The 14,267-nt window shown below is 58.3% G+C and overlaps 7 protein-coding genes across 8 annotated transcripts; 4 read left to right on the top strand and 3 right to left on the bottom strand.

Annotated features, from left to right (window-relative positions):
• Window positions 1–85: 85 nt before the first annotated feature.
• GGTG_10215 (hypothetical protein) lies at window positions 86–1,259 on the bottom strand (the record flags this gene model as incomplete). Its single annotated transcript, XM_009228084.1, has 4 exons — window positions 86–177; window positions 335–391; window positions 447–1,102; window positions 1,171–1,259. 4 exons carry the CDS (start codon window positions 1,257–1,259, stop codon window positions 86–88), a joined length of 894 nt encoding a protein of 297 aa, XP_009226348.1.
• A 557-nt stretch (window positions 1,260–1,816) lies between these two features.
• Window positions 1,817–3,675, top strand: GGTG_10214 (hypothetical protein). Its single transcript, XM_009228083.1, has 2 exons — window positions 1,817–2,633; window positions 2,728–3,675. Exons 1-2 carry the CDS (start codon window positions 2,012–2,014, stop codon window positions 3,411–3,413), a joined length of 1,308 nt encoding a protein of 435 aa, XP_009226347.1. The 5' UTR covers window positions 1,817–2,011; the 3' UTR covers window positions 3,414–3,675.
• A 727-nt stretch (window positions 3,676–4,402) lies between these two features.
• Window positions 4,403–7,416, top strand: GGTG_10212 (AGC/RSK/P70 protein kinase). The gene has a single exon (XM_009228081.1). It carries the CDS (start codon window positions 4,858–4,860, stop codon window positions 6,589–6,591), a length of 1,734 nt encoding a protein of 577 aa, XP_009226345.1. The 5' UTR covers window positions 4,403–4,857; the 3' UTR covers window positions 6,592–7,416.
• GGTG_10213 (hypothetical protein) lies at window positions 4,565–4,804 on the bottom strand (the record flags this gene model as incomplete). The annotated part of the gene is made up of 1 exon (XM_009228082.1): window positions 4,565–4,804. The coding sequence occupies one exon, from the start codon at window positions 4,802–4,804 to the stop codon at window positions 4,565–4,567; it is 240 nt and encodes a 79-aa protein (XP_009226346.1).
• Window positions 6,971–9,404, bottom strand: GGTG_10211 (hypothetical protein; the record flags this gene model as incomplete). The annotated part of the gene is made up of 4 exons (XM_009228080.1): window positions 6,971–8,601; window positions 8,677–8,733; window positions 8,854–9,074; window positions 9,170–9,404. 4 exons carry the CDS (start codon window positions 9,402–9,404, stop codon window positions 8,482–8,484), a joined length of 633 nt encoding a protein of 210 aa, XP_009226344.1. The 3' UTR covers window positions 6,971–8,481.
• Window positions 8,939–12,482, top strand: GGTG_10210. Of its 2 annotated transcripts, XM_009228079.1 has the most exons (4): window positions 8,939–10,120; window positions 10,719–10,800; window positions 10,908–11,725; window positions 11,816–12,482. In XM_009228079.1, the coding sequence occupies exons 2-4, from the start codon at window positions 10,758–10,760 to the stop codon at window positions 12,185–12,187; spliced, it is 1,233 nt and encodes a 410-aa protein (XP_009226343.1). In that variant the 5' UTR covers window positions 8,939–10,120; window positions 10,719–10,757; the 3' UTR covers window positions 12,188–12,482. The 2 variants fall into 2 exon arrangements, with proteins under 2 accessions (XP_009226343.1, XP_009226342.1); XM_009228078.1 differs by having other exon boundaries at window positions 8,939–10,800.
• A 215-nt stretch (window positions 12,483–12,697) lies between these two features.
• On the top strand, window positions 12,698–14,183 carry GGTG_10209 (hypothetical protein). The gene is made up of 3 exons (XM_009228077.1): window positions 12,698–12,890; window positions 13,190–13,277; window positions 13,455–14,183. The coding sequence occupies exons 1-3, from the start codon at window positions 12,864–12,866 to the stop codon at window positions 13,730–13,732; spliced, it is 393 nt and encodes a 130-aa protein (XP_009226341.1). The 5' UTR covers window positions 12,698–12,863; the 3' UTR covers window positions 13,733–14,183.
• Window positions 14,184–14,267: the final 84 nt, after the last annotated feature.

The raw sequence follows: 14,267 nt of genomic DNA, 5'->3' as shown, positions 1-14,267 counted from the left end.
GCAACATTCTCAGCAGGTAGTTTGGGTAGATGCAATCATGTCCGCATGATCAACAAGGCTCGGGTTCACAGGCAGCACTATATTGCTATTGACTCCATCTGCATGATAACGCGACCTCGAACGCCCCCTTCTGACGGCTGTACTTGGCCGGGTCCGTCGCCCAATGCATCTCACCCGCTAGGAGAATAAACCAAACAAAGAACAAATGCAATGTAACACATTGTACTAGAAGGAGCAAAATAAACGCCTTGTACGCCATGCTTCCCCATGAAAGCAACCCAAATCCTGACCAACCCAAATCCCAAGCAACCCAAAGTCCCAATTTCACTCTAACCGTTGCTCCTCAACCCTCCCCGGCCAACACCACTCCCATGCTTCCAATTAGGCGGTGCTGCGGATGCCAGTGTCAATGGCTATTTTGCCGTTCACAGCGACCTGCATGTCACCATCCTTGATCTTTCGGTTCTCCTCGACGACATTGAAGCCAGCCGTCTCGAGCTGCACCCTGATGTCGATGGCCATGCCCGCGATCTTGGCGCAGTTTGCCGCGGTCGTGTCGTCCTTGAAGTCGGCCGAGTTGGGCTTCCGCAGGGTGACGGTATCGCTGATGAGGCTGGCCTGGGAGATGAAGGCAACCGTCTGCGCCCTGTAGTCCTGACCCCTGCTGTTGACACCGTTAATGTGGGCCATGACTTTGGCGCCCGTATCGCAGTCGTAGGCCGCGAGGCCGACACAGTTCTTGAGGCTCCAGGTCCTCAGCTCGTCGGCATTGGTGCCCGTCATTGTGGTGCCTTCGGCGACGGCCTTGACGGCCCTCTTGGCGAGGCTCCTGCGGCCCGGCTTGCCGGGCTTGCCGGGCTGCTTGATCTTGCAGACGTTCTTCTTGGGCTTGCGCGCCGGCGCGTTCGCGGGCGGCTTTGCAGGGCTGGCGGGCGGCTTTGCAGGGCTGGCAGGCGGCTTTGCAGGGCTGGCAGGCGGCTTTGCAGGGCTGGCGGCCGGCTTCTTTGCTGGTTTATCGAAAAGGCCGCGTTGAGCCAAAGGGATGGCCCTAGCCGCAGCAGCGGTCCCAGGACCATCATTGCCGAAGTGGCGCGCGACCAGTCTATGGGTTATCAAAGTTAGTTGGACACTCCCCCCTTTTCCAAGACTTTTTATGGAATACTAAAATACCTTTGATCATTCTGCTCCTGCGCCAGAGCCGCCGGGGCGGTAACCAGGCAAGCCAGGAAGAGAGAGTTGAAGAAGCGAGAGATTTGCATCTTGAAAAAGCCGAAAGGTTGAGATATATGGTGTTTTTGGCTTGTTGTGGTTAGGGTTGTTGTGGTCAAGTGTGTTGTTATTGTTGATAGTGAAAAGGCTTGCTGGAGAGGTGGGTGAAAGATGAGATGTGTTTGTGAGGGATGAGGATGATGATCATGGAAACGTGCTCCATGGTCGCGGTCGCCACGAATCTTTATACCAAAAGACTTGACTGCACGGGGGTCGAGGAGGCTAGAGGACGAACTTGAAATTCGGAGGAACAGTTAGACCAGCTGCTCAGCCTCGCGGCTTCGAGGACTTACTCAACGGGCCGCCAGGTACCCGGCCATGGCCTCGTCGATAATTGCCACATTGGCCGGTCCAGGCAGCGGCCGCTTTGGGAGGATCATGCTGCGGCCGTCCGGGGTCAATGAATTCCGTCAGACTGAGGCTCCCGCTCGTCGATGAGATGGCGAACGAGGCCACCAATAAAAGAGGGGCGACGGGGATAGTGCTGACTACCAGATCAATCAATCCTATCAGCCGCACCTTCAGACAATTCTATAAACACATTTTTATTCCGGTAACCCCGCCCCCGTCAGGCCGCCATCAGCTCCTACATAAGCGGGCAGTGCACTGCCCTGCTCCGCCCAAAGTGATTGACGGGCTCAAGCGCCGCCGTGTTTAGTAAAAACGTGAATGAAAAGAGAAGAAGAGAGAGAGTGAGAGAGAAAAAAAGAGCATCGACAACACTCACCCAACGAAGCCCAAAATGCATTTGGCGCTTCTCAACGACATTGGCGACCATGTCCCATCCTCGGCAAGCCCTCCCGAGTCTACAGAGTTCCCCCGTTTCAGCAGTCTCCCGGCCGAGCTCCGGCGCAAGATCTGGCAACACCTCCTTCCCGCCCAGCGCATCATTGCTATCACCATCGAATCAACCTGTGCTGATGAGACCACACCCGACCAAGAAGACGACGCCAGCCCGTCGCCCGGGGCCTACACTGCACACAATGAGCTCGGGAGCCCGGTCAGCGGCGCGCCCTACCGCATCCGCCTCGAGGCCGACTCGCGGGGGCTCTTGAGCCCTCTGCTTCGCGTTAGCAGAGAGGCCCGCTCCGTCGCTATGGGGCATTACCGGGTCCATATCCCGACCGACGGCGGCCCCATGTCCCCACTCCTAGCTATAAAGCCTGAAACCGACGTCATTCACTTCACGTTGGCATGCTGGGACGCCGACGTGTGCGTCTTGGAAGACCAAGAAGTTGACCGGGAGGTTGACTTACTGGCCGATTTTCTTACCGATGCCAGGGCCTATGATAGGACTGGTCTCGGCATCCTGCATATCGCCCTAGGCCGGGAGATGCCGTTTGGTTCTGTTCAACTGCCTACAGGTAAGACTCAACGAACCCATCTTGCGGTTTTAATCCAGCCATGCTTCCTTTATGGCTGTCTGTCCTGTTCGTACGCTAACATCAAAACTTCCAGACCTGTCTCGTCTTTCGGTCCAAGCTGCCTCGGGACTGCGCGCAGCCCTTCTGGGCTTTCGTACAGTAACGTTTGTTAGCATGTCCCGTACCGAAAACCGCTTGATGTTCGGCTCGCTCGACCATTTTGCCGCACGGTACAACCGTGCTTTGCCGCTATGGTCTTCCAATGCAAACTTCCAACTGCTCCCAGTGCCCGATCCACGGGGAACGGCCGGGGAAGATGCGCTCGCGTACTACCTCGAGAAGGTTGCCGTCGGCGACGACCCCCGTGGTATGATCGCCCACTGGCAATCCATGGAGGCCGCTTTTGACATCTCGACGGCCGTTGTCGCCAAGAAGCGGGTGGCGCTGGCCTCAAGGCCGGTGGAGACCATGGACACCGCCGTCGACGCTCGTCTGCGCTCCAAGTCCGATGCCGAGCGGTACATAGCCTCCGAGGCGGCTACATGGGAGAGCAGGTTTGCGCCCGACGGTATTTACACAAAATTCGACGTCGAAAATCCCGACTCGGCAGCATCCGAGGCGCAACTGTCCATCCCGCAGGCTGTTGGCTTCTGGCTCCTGCCGGCAGATGCGCTGGGTCCGCTGTCAGAGGGTGGCGTGATGGACGTCCCAGAGGGCAGCAATTTGGTGCGGGATCTAAGCGCCCACCGGCCACGGCTCGCCTTGTTTGATCTGTGCTAGCAGCTGTGCTTTGGTAGCCCTCGTGGCAGCTTGAAGCACCAGGGAGTGTGAAGTAGTAGAGCTGAGGTACATGGTCAGGCAGCAATTATGAAATGCAGAAGGTTCATGCGAGGAGTCGGGCATCTTTGATCGGATCATGGTGTAGATGAAAGACGCGTTAGGTATGTCCAGCCCTACGTGGTGCCGGTCGAGATAACCCTTTAACCTAGAGAGACGACACCAAACTAGATCCCGTGGTGTGTTAACCTGTATCCCTCTTCCGCAATGTAATGGGCTCGAGCCAAGCTGGTAGCTTTGGAAGCCAGTCCAAGTGCGTGATCTGGAGATCGAGCCTGCGCCCGAAGCGGCGCCGAATGCCGGTCCCGAAGCCCCACCCGCGCCGTCGGAGCCCACGGCGGGCGCGGCCGAGGCGCAGGACCCGTGTGGTATCTCGCAGCGCCGGCTCGCAGCTGCACAGATGTGCGGCGCAGATGTGGACGCACAGGAGTCAATCTTTTTTCGGGGTTACCTCTGCGCAGTTTCGGAGATGAAGATCCGTTTGGGTCTCAAACTTTCCAGAAGCGGCGAAAAGGAGGTGCCACTTCCATGCACCGCACCCAGTCCTTTGTTGCTGACCACAGTAAAATCCTCGACCACCATTCGAGGTTGCATCGGTGGGTCCAATAACGTGACTCCCGCCTGCCGGGCCTCTGCCCCAGCGCACCCCAGCGCGCAGCCCTGACAACAGCCCTGATCAGCAGCCCTGGGCCGGGGCACCACAAACCCGCCCTGGACCGAGGTGGGCTGAGTGAGCCTGACGCTCGGACAGCCAGCTGGCACCGCTCTCAGTGGAACCTGCTTCAGCCCTGACCAGGCGTGCCAGGCGCGTGTCGCAGCCAAACACAACGCGCAAGAACCGCCCACTTTTATTTTTGCGTGCCAGCACCTGCCTTTAGTTGGCTGATCCCCCCATGTCCCCCCTCTCCTTTTCTTGCCTCTTTCCCTCAAGCAAAGGTTGACCCTTTCCTCACCAACCGAACCACGACACGACTGACAGACGGCCCGAACAAGGATTATCGCCAATGCATTTTACGCCAGAGCCCTACGACGTTTCCCTCTCCTCCTTGAAGCACCAGATGCGCGTAGGCCGAAACCTGAGCCTCGTGCGCGCCTCATTTTCCGAAGACCGTTGCGACGCTGAGCGACGGCGCGGCTGCTCTGCGCCTTGAATCCCTGGCCGGCAGTCCCATCTGCCGCCGGGCTGCCCTCGCGACCGTCTTTCCAACGCCATACTGCGTCTGGGCCTGGCCTGGGATCCGGCAGCTGCCGTCGCAGACCCTCCCTGAGACGGGACTGGGCGAGCCCTGGAGAGACAGCAGAAGACTCGCTGCTTTGTCGCCAGTAGCAACCATTTCATTTCATTTTTTTTTTTAGCACGGCGCCACCACCGTAGGCATCTCCAGCCATGATAGCCCCAGCTGTGCCCGCGCTCTCCACCGTGCGGGGGTTCCAAGGGACGCCCGGCGTCTCGGGCGATGAGGATTCTGACCATGGCGCCACGTCGGCGCCGCGCGCCAAGGTGGCGACGCCGCCGAGAGGCCGTAAGCGCCCCGTCGCTCTCGACGATGTGGTCAGCGCAAACTGTAGCCCTCTGCTCAAGGCCACTCCTTCGCCTGCCGTGAGCGGCATCGCCAAACTTCGTCTCCAAATGGAGCCGCTGAGCCTGGATGTCACAGCCGCGTCCTCCCGAGCCACTTCAATGACGCGCAGCGACAGCCGCGGTCAGCGCATCATCACTTCGCCGCTGGCATTCCCCACACTCGGGCCCGCGGTGGGGGCGCGCCCCGGCATGGTAAGCAACGCCACCAGCCGGGCCCCCAGCCGCGAGCGCCTCGGCAGTGGCCAGACCAGCAACAGCGGCGATGAGACGTCGTCCAACGCAACGACCAGCTACGAGATCAACCTGGACGAGGATTTTGTCAGCGAGACGATCAAGGACCGGCTCTCGACTCTAGGCGGGGCCGCCGAGGGCCCTGCCCTGTACGCCAACGCCATAGAGGGCGGGCTCCTGCCCCCACCGCCGCGCAAGATGACGGCCGACGACTTCGAACCGCTGCGCTGCCTCGGCAAGGGCACTTACGGCACCGTGATATTGGTGAAGCAGCGTACGACCGGTCGGCTCTATGCGCAGAAGCAGTTCAAAAAGGCGTCGCTTGTCGTGCATAAGAAGTTGGTAGAGCAGACCAAGACGGAGCGTCAGATCCTCGAGAGCGTCAACCGTCACCCGTTCGTTGTCAAGCTCTACTACGCCTTCCAGGACCATGAGAAGCTGTACCTTATACTCGAGTATGGACAAGGCGGCGAGCTATTTACCCACCTCAACACGGAGAAACTCTTCTCGGAGGATGTCGCGGCCTTTTACATGGCCGAGATGGTGCTCGCGCTGTCGCATCTGCATGACAACCTCGGGGTGGTGTACAGGGACCTGAAGCCTGAAAACTGCCTCCTCGACTCGGAGGGTCACCTGCTTCTAACCGACTTTGGACTCTCAAAGGTGGCAGTAGACCCGTCGTCGGACGCGTGCAACTCGATCCTGGGCACAGTCGAGTACATGGCGCCCGAGATCATCCAGGGCAAGAAGTACGGCAAGGCGGTGGACTGGTGGGGCCTGGGCGCGCTGGGATACGACCTAATGACTGGCAACCCGCCGTTCCGGGGACAGAACCACGCCAAGATCCAGGACAATATTGTGAAGCAGAAGCTGGTGTTGCCCTACTTCCTGAGCCCAGATGCAAAGGACCTGCTCACACGCCTCCTCAAGAAGGAGCCGTCGAAGCGCCTCGGTGCCAATATGCCCAAGGATCTGGCCACCATCAAGAAGCACCGTTTCTTTCGCAAGATCGACTGGAAGAAACTGGCAGCGCGCGAGGTGGAGCCACCGATCCAGCCCATGATCACGGACCCGGAGCTGGCCGAGAACTTTGCGCCCGAATTTACGGAGCTGTCGCTGAGCCCCGTGGTGACGACGCGAGAAGACCCTTGGAGCGGCTTGCCGCCGCCGGCGAGGCTGCCAGATGCTCTGTCCCCCGTCAGGGAAGGTGCTCCGAAGGAGGAGCTCTTTGGTGGGTTCAGCTTCGTGGCGTCGAGCAGCCTTTTGGAGAATGGTGGATTTCTGCTGGCAGCCGAGGCGGCCCGCTAAATGTGCGGGCGAGAAGAGACGGTGAAGAGAATACGCACCCCTGACCATTTAATACCACAAGGGCAAGGCGATGTCAGTCGCACAGAACAGGGTTTTGCATGGGCTAAACACGCATACAAGCGTGCGTTTTGGAAGCTTTCCTAAGATTATAGACTGAGACGATTCATTTTGTTTACAGAAGGGACAGAGGGACCAACGAATGGAAGGGAACGGAATGGTGGCCGGTGTTGGTTGATAGGCAGGGTTTGAACGAGGCTCCCTTGGGTGGACACCTGATATACTTAAAGTTTGTTCTTTTTTTCCTTAAGGTCCCTCCATGGCCGTCTCTGTTTTGTTTTCCAGATCCGGGTAAGTCCAGAAGATACTGGTCACCATGGACGCCAGGGAACAGTGCCACCACTCTCCGAGGAGATGTGAGGTATGATTTTGGATTGCGTTTCCTGGCGTCAACGAGGCGAGATGACATGCCTGGAAAAGTCACATTAAACTCGCTTGTTTGCCGCTGTCACGCGGGAGGCATGCATTCGAGGCATGGAGACCCCAGTTTGCAGTGTCTCCAACAAGGATCCCGTTCATCTTGACGTCTCTCAGGGATCATAAATACCAAGACGAAAGCGTGAAAAAAAAACCCCCCTGATGAGAGAGAGACTAAAGAATGACGGATATAAGCTCAACGCGCAAAGCCGTCTATTTTCTTGATTTGGTCATTTTCATATTGTGCATAGGGCAGCGTCGAGAGCAGCAAAAGCAACCAATGCCTCCAGGCAGACCGGATGGGTGCCCGTATCGAATACGAAAATACGATCAAATGCCGAAACATTCCACGAGCTTATAAATTCGAGACGAAAACAAGTCAGCAACCAGATAGGCAGGTGTTTGTTGAATAGGGTACCCGGCACCTTCGCGGGGCGCAGCTGGCAACAAGGCCAGGAACAGAAACCGAACCGAAAAATCCGCCAAACAAAGTTGGCCGCAGAGAACGAGCGGCACCTGACGCGGCACCCGCGCCGGCTCATCTCGCCAAACCACGCCCAACGAGGCAGGTTCCTGGCATAAGGTTTTCGTCAACTTGGAGGCCAAGAAGCTCCCAAACGGCGCGTCCCAGGTGGGTTCTGACGAGCGAGTCACGGGAATTTCGATTATCTCAACGCAGGACGATCCCGGCCAGGAAGGTGGATCTCACTGACGGGCGGCGGCCGGTTCGACCATTGCGCCGGGCCCGCGCACGCGGTGGTCGTGTTGCGCCGTGTCAGGGAACGAGGCCGTCTGGCAAGTTATTCCGGCAATGAGATCCCAGCCAGCTAGGCGACGTGTTCGTGTTATGCACCAAGACGGTGAGAGTAGATGGTATTGTGCGTGGCCACCCCACCCCAGGTGCCTGCCCATCAGACTCTGCTCCGGTCCGACTATCGGTCGGCAGTTGCGTTCTACATAGCTGTCGATAAGGCCTAGATGGATCCTCTTAGATAGATAGGTAGGTAGGCTAGCAGCAACGGCGCCCGTCGTCGTCATCAACCAACCGGAAACCCCACCGTTTTGTTTTGGATGCCGGGACCGCTAGTCTGGGGGAGGGCGGATCCCAAAGCTGCTGGGCTGGAGAACAAACATTGGAAGAGCCCAGTCTGACAGGGTGGCAGGGAAGCAAGAGTGGCAGGGGCCCGGCGCGCAAGAGTCCGGCGCTAGTCCAGCTCCGGACCCCACCAGCCCGTCTGGCCAGGGGACCTTTCCGCAGGGGACGGGAAATGGGGGATGGGGCCCCAGTCTCGGGCCCTGGGTTGGTCAGCAACAGTCAGGAGCCAGCTGTCCAGGCTTCGTAACACGCAGAGTTTTGGCGGCGGGCGTGCGGTGGGGGCGAGCGACCTCCTCGGGCAGAACATGCCCGACCCCTCCTCAATCGGTTGCGCCCTTGGCCCTTGGCCCTTGGCCCTCTGGCTGCCAACGCCCTCGACGGCCGCGCGTACCACAGCCTGCCAAGGCCGGCGCAGGGTCGGGCATGCAGTGAAAGACAGTCTTCGGTCAAAAGGGACCAGTCAGTCAATCGCCGTACTTTTGTCTTGTCCCGTCCAAACAGGAAGCACGTCTTACATTCTGGCTCTCACCAAGATCTGACATTTCGCTGCGACGTGGGGGTCCATGCTGCAACTTGCAAGAGAGACTCAGTACTTTGATGAGCATGCCTCGAACAACGAAACACTCGTGTCACTAATCTCTAGCTATCAGCAGCTAGAGATGTATTGTGAGAGGCATTGGGTGAATACCTACAAGCAAACCAAAGCCGGGAGGATTCCGGCACTGAATGCTTGTCCCCAGTCCAGCGTTTACGATGGACGCCGGTTGACCGCCCAAGCCTGGGCTAATGTGCACCTGCGACTCCAACAGCTGTGCAATAGCCGTGCCCTGACTGGCTAGCTCGTCACCCCGCCGCAAAGACAGCACGCTGGCCCAGGGGAAATGGGTGGAGAAATTGCTGCCGTCATGCTCAGCTCAGCTCCCGATATAGCATAGCCACAAACATGGGCCCAAAGTACCTTCCCTCTCACCTTCCCTCTCTCAACTACGGGGCACCCACGGCACCCACACTCGGCATAACGATGGAGGGTTGCGCCCTGCATGGACACGCTGCGTGGGGACCGCCGCGCCGTGGCCCGGAACGAGGCAGTGTTCCCTCGCGCTTGTTTCGTGACAGTTGCCGTGGACCGGTTCCAATCCTCTGGACCTGTCACGCAGATTGCACCCCCCTCCTGCCTCTCCCGATGGCGAGTGGCCTTGGCATATATGATGGGGTCCCGCACCGCTATTCCAAAACGCGACATTCCCAAGAGCTGGCACCCCGGCCTATTCAGCCAGGTGGTGCGTGTCACCGTGGCACAGCAGCCCGCCCAGGCGATCGACACTTGTCCATCCGCCCCTTGTTCTCGCGGGGAAGGCTCTCGGATCCGGCCCAAGCAAGGAGAAGCGTGAAAAAAAAAGAAGGAAAAATGCCTCGGAGCAGCGAGCCACATCAAATAAATGCCAAGGGGTGATACCAGACGGCTGGCATCATCCCTGCCTCTTCCCCCTCCCGCAACGAACCTAATTTTCGAGCGCGCAAGCTGCCTCCATGATCACCTTGAGTCGTGAACTGGAACGACCAGATTGACGGGAGCAGGGATACAGTGCCGTTACCCAACAGCGTGGCTCCCTAGCTACCTACCTCCTCATCTCGTTCTCCTTCGCGAAAGACGAAATTGTCTGGTAGGTTTGTAGGTGACCAGGCAGGTAGTACTCGTCCTCCAATGTATATATAGAAGACGCCGTCACTCATCTTGTCAGAGTGTCTATGTTTACACGCCCCTCAACCCCCATTTCGATCCTTCTTTCTACCGGCATCCGACACCCTAAAAGCGAAACAGGCGCTCCTACATCAGCTGTGGCTGGCTAGTCATCGTCCCTCTTTTTTATACAAGTATTACCAGGCTGGAAAATCCGGGCGTCTGCAAACTCGTGCGAGGAGTGCCACGCTCTGTCAGCGAGGAATACCGTTTTCTTGGTAGGTACTGTACATTCGCTTTTTTGAGCCCCTTACGACATTTCCCTCCGTCCTCCTTTGTCCGCTTGCGGGTGGCCAAGCAGGGAAAAGGCACGAGCCAAGCGACGCTAGTCGTCATTTCCTCAGCCTCGAGCCTTCCCCAACCCCGACTCCGAGGAACGGACAGGGGCGTGGATGTTTTTCCTTTTGGGCATCCCTCCCGGCGTGGTGCTTGCTGGTGCTTTCCGCCTCTGCGGCCTTATCTCTTTCCCTGACGGCGCCAAGTTTGGTTGCGGGCTGGCTTGGAAGAGCTGGCATTGCCCACGCCATCCCCTTTTAATCGGCTGGTGTCCTCGCACAAGCACCCTTTCTTTTCCATCCCTTAGCATAACCCGCTACTTCCTCAGCCGCACCTGTTCCCTCTTGCCTCTTCTTCTTCCCTGAGCTGGCTGGACACGCTCGGGTTGATATTACTGTCACCACTGTTGTCACCATCGCGCCAAACATCAACTTGCTTCATAGCCACTGCCTCTATCTGGCACTTTCCTCTTTTTGCGCACTGTCCTTCAGCGGGTTGGACATCCGGTCTCGTTAGCCACGTCGAACTGACAGAGTACAGACAACGTGAAGGAAAAGAGCAACCAATACAGCCGCAACTATGCAGCTCAAAGACTCCATCGCCACGGCAGTGGCGCTGATGTGTGAGCATCTTCCACCACACTTCCCCCTCCCGCCCAAAACCAGCCTCCATTTTGCCGCAAGCCGTGATTCAGCGGGTCGCGAGCAGGGCTAATCAGCCCCGACACAGCAACCATGGCATCGGCGAGCATCAACCTGTGCCCTCCCAATGGCAAGGGTGTCTGCTACAGTGTCGGTGTTCCCAGATCGTCGGCATCAAGCGGGTCCGGCACCATCTATATGCAGATCAAGGCTCCGGCCTCGTTCTCGTGGGTAGCCCTGGGAACTGGCAGTGGGATGGCTTCGAGCAACATCTTCCTTGTGTACCAGGATGGCAGAGGCAACATTACTGTGTCTCCCCGCCGTGGCACGCGCTACACACAACCGCAGCTTGACACCTCGTCGACAGCAGCGCGCCTGCAACTACTGGCGGGCAGTGGTGTCTCATCCGACGGCTCCATGACTGCCAACATCGCCTGCTCCAACTGCCAGTCGTGGAACGGCGGCTCCATGGGCCTCGCAGACACTCAAACGTCGTGGATCGGCGCGTGGGCAGAGGGCAGCTCGCTCGCGACGACGAACCAGAACGCCGGCATAAGACGGCACGACGACACGAGTGTCTTCGCCCTCGACCTGAGCAAGGCCGCCATCCCGTCGGATAGCAACCCCTTTCTCACTGGTGGTTCTGGATCTGGCAACGACAACACCGGCGGCAGTTCCGGCGGCAGTTCCGGCGGCGTATCTTTCGGCTCGACTGGCCCCAGCAGCTTGGTGCTTGCTCACGGCGCCATCATGGCCATCCTCTTTGTGATTCTGTACCCTCTGGCATCCATGGTCATGCCGCTGTTTGGCAAATGGAAGGTCCACGGAGGCGCACAGGTGTTCAACTTCATCCTCATGTGGGTCGGCTTCGCGCTGGGCATTACGGTGGCCAAGGATAGGAGCATGGTGAGTAGCAGCCCAATCTCTGAAGCCATACCGGCAGCAGGCAGATGAAAAAAAGTGAGACGAGACAAACTGACAAAACGGACGACGCAGCTGTTCAACAACGCCCATACGACCCTGGGCGTCATCGTGGTCTGCCTGCTCATCCTGCAGCCGTTCCTTGGGTACGCCCACCACATGCACTACGTGAAGCACCAGCGCCGCGGCCTTGTCAGCTACGTGCACATCATCTGGGGGCAGTCCCTGATCGTGCTCGGCATCGTCAACGGCGGCCTGGGCCTCCGGCTCACGGGCGTCCCCGGCAACTTCATCATTGCCTACGTTGTTGTCGCGGCTGTGATCTTTGTGCTGTACGCTGCGGTAAAGGTCTTTACTATGTTCAGGGCCAAGCGCCGTAGCCAGTCTGGCGACAAGATTGGGCCTTCGCCCCCGACCTCGGCTGACCGCAGGCGGCCGTATCCTTGAGACCAAGGGCCTGGAAAGGGGCTGGGGGACGTGCAGTTCATGTAGGCGAGTGGTGACTCTGAGGAGGTGATTCTGTCTCTGAGTGTCCATAGGACGGAGCGCAGGATGGTTTGCTCGATAAGAGCGACGCCAGAGAAGACAGTCGAGGGTTGCGATACCAGTATACTTTTCTTTTGTGCAGACTACCTTTAGAGAACAATCGAGGGTTGCGATTCAGTATGTAGAAGTCATTTCATAATCACAGTTAACAGAGGGGCGCAGGGAGCCAAATAATAGAAATTGCGAAACGCAGGAGTATTATAATGGTGGCCAAAGGACTGTTCTTTGCTGCTGATGTGCTAGGAAGATCGCTCCATTCCTGGTTGACGTAACACAGCCGTCAAGCGCCCCGCCAGAAAGCACCTTGATAAGCTTCGAGTCACGTGTGCGGAGAGAGCGGCGCAGCTTGTGTGGCCCGTGCTTTCCCGGCTGGAGCTCGGAATAACGGGCGGGTCGAGCACTGGATTGGCTCCAGGACAAGAAAAACCTCTCAAACGCCGACTCTTCCCCCATTGGAATCCTCCACGACGACGACGACGGCACCCACGTCTCTCCGCCCGCCCTCTCCGCCCTCTCCGCGTCCGTTTTGCCAATTGCGCGACTGTCTGTGACCTCCCACACACAATCAATCGCCGCCATGCTGTCCTCAATCTCCAGAGTTTCTGTACGCACCCTCCCCCACCCTCCTTCCTACATCGGCCGATTGGTTCGATGACGCTCAAAAGGCGGTCTATCTGTCGATTTGATTGAATCAAGTGGAGGAAGCATAAATGGAGATCAATGGATGTTGAATGATGCAAGGAGAAGCTGGAGGAAAATGGAGAAAGAAAAACGAGACAGCGACGGCGAGTGGAAAAAAATCAAAAAAATCGACGATGGCGCGTGCGGGGACAAGGCGCCACCAATTGCTCTCCTCGACTCCGCATCCTGAGGAACTAACCGACGTCTTCCTGACAAACACAGAGCCGCAAGGCCGTCTCGGTCGCTGCCAGACTTGTCGCCAGGCCGGCCGCCGCCCGCACCTTCATCGCCCCAACCGTTTCGCGGAGAGGTACGTGTTCCCCCTCCTCTGCCTCGGCACCCACCGCGCCGCTGGCTTTCCCCCTGGTGGATGGCTCGCTCTTCCCGTCGTCGGCTTGCTCGCGGGGGGCAAGCAAGCAGTCAGGCAGGCAGGCAAACAAGGCAATGCAATTTCATCATGGCTAACGCGCAAAACCCCAAACGACAGCCGACTTTGTCCAGGAGCTCTACCTCAAGGAGCTCAAGGCCTACAAGCCCGTGCCCGTCAAGGAGTCGGACGCCCAGGGCCAGGTCGCCACCTTTAGCGTGCCCAAGGCGCCCCAGTCCCCCGAGGAGGCCGACCTGGCCGCCAGCCTGAAGGAGTACGAGAGCATGGCCGTCGAGGTCGAGGGCCAGGACGCCGGCGCCGACGCCTCCAAGGCCCCGGCCGCCGTCGAGGACTGGCTCGTCGAGGAGGAGGAGGAGGACAGCCACGGCAGCCACTAAGAGAAAAAAAAAACATGTTTAATCTTTTTTTTTTTTTTTGTTAACGACACGGGGGGAAACAGAAAACACCAGAGGGGCGGGTTTGGCGTGACCCCGCTCCCTCGGCTCTGTCCGGCCCATCCCCGAGGTCCGGAAGAGAAAGGGGTAGGCCAATGTTGCGGAGAGAAGACACGGGCGTTTTTGCCTCGAAGCGAATGGCGGGGTGGCAATCCCGGGGGTGGTACGGGTTTGGTCAAGACAAGGGGGTGAAGTTCGAGCGGGGGAAGTACCTCAAAAGAGGCGTCTCTCTCTTTACCTCGCCTGTTGATATTTGTTGTTTTCATGCTCACTCCTTAGGCGCGGCCGTCGGCGCCGCACTCGCTCCTCCCCGGTTGTTTGTCCTTGAGGGGGAGGAGCGGGCTTGTATAATACGTGGCAGTTGCCAGATCGAAAAAAATGAATGATTTGACCCTACTACCCTACTTGGTTTGCTTGACGGAGCGTCGTTGGGCATGGTGTTTAAAGTGCGGGCACGAGTGTATGAATTTCAGAAACG

This window comes from Gaeumannomyces tritici, assembly GCF_000145635.1.
Source record: "Gaeumannomyces tritici R3-111a-1 unplaced genomic scaffold supercont2.5, whole genome shotgun sequence".
NCBI classification, from domain to species: Eukaryota; Fungi; Ascomycota; class Sordariomycetes; order Magnaporthales; family Magnaporthaceae; genus Gaeumannomyces; species Gaeumannomyces tritici.
Note: the sequence above shows the minus strand (reverse complement) of the source record. Positions and strands in the feature narration are given on the sequence as shown.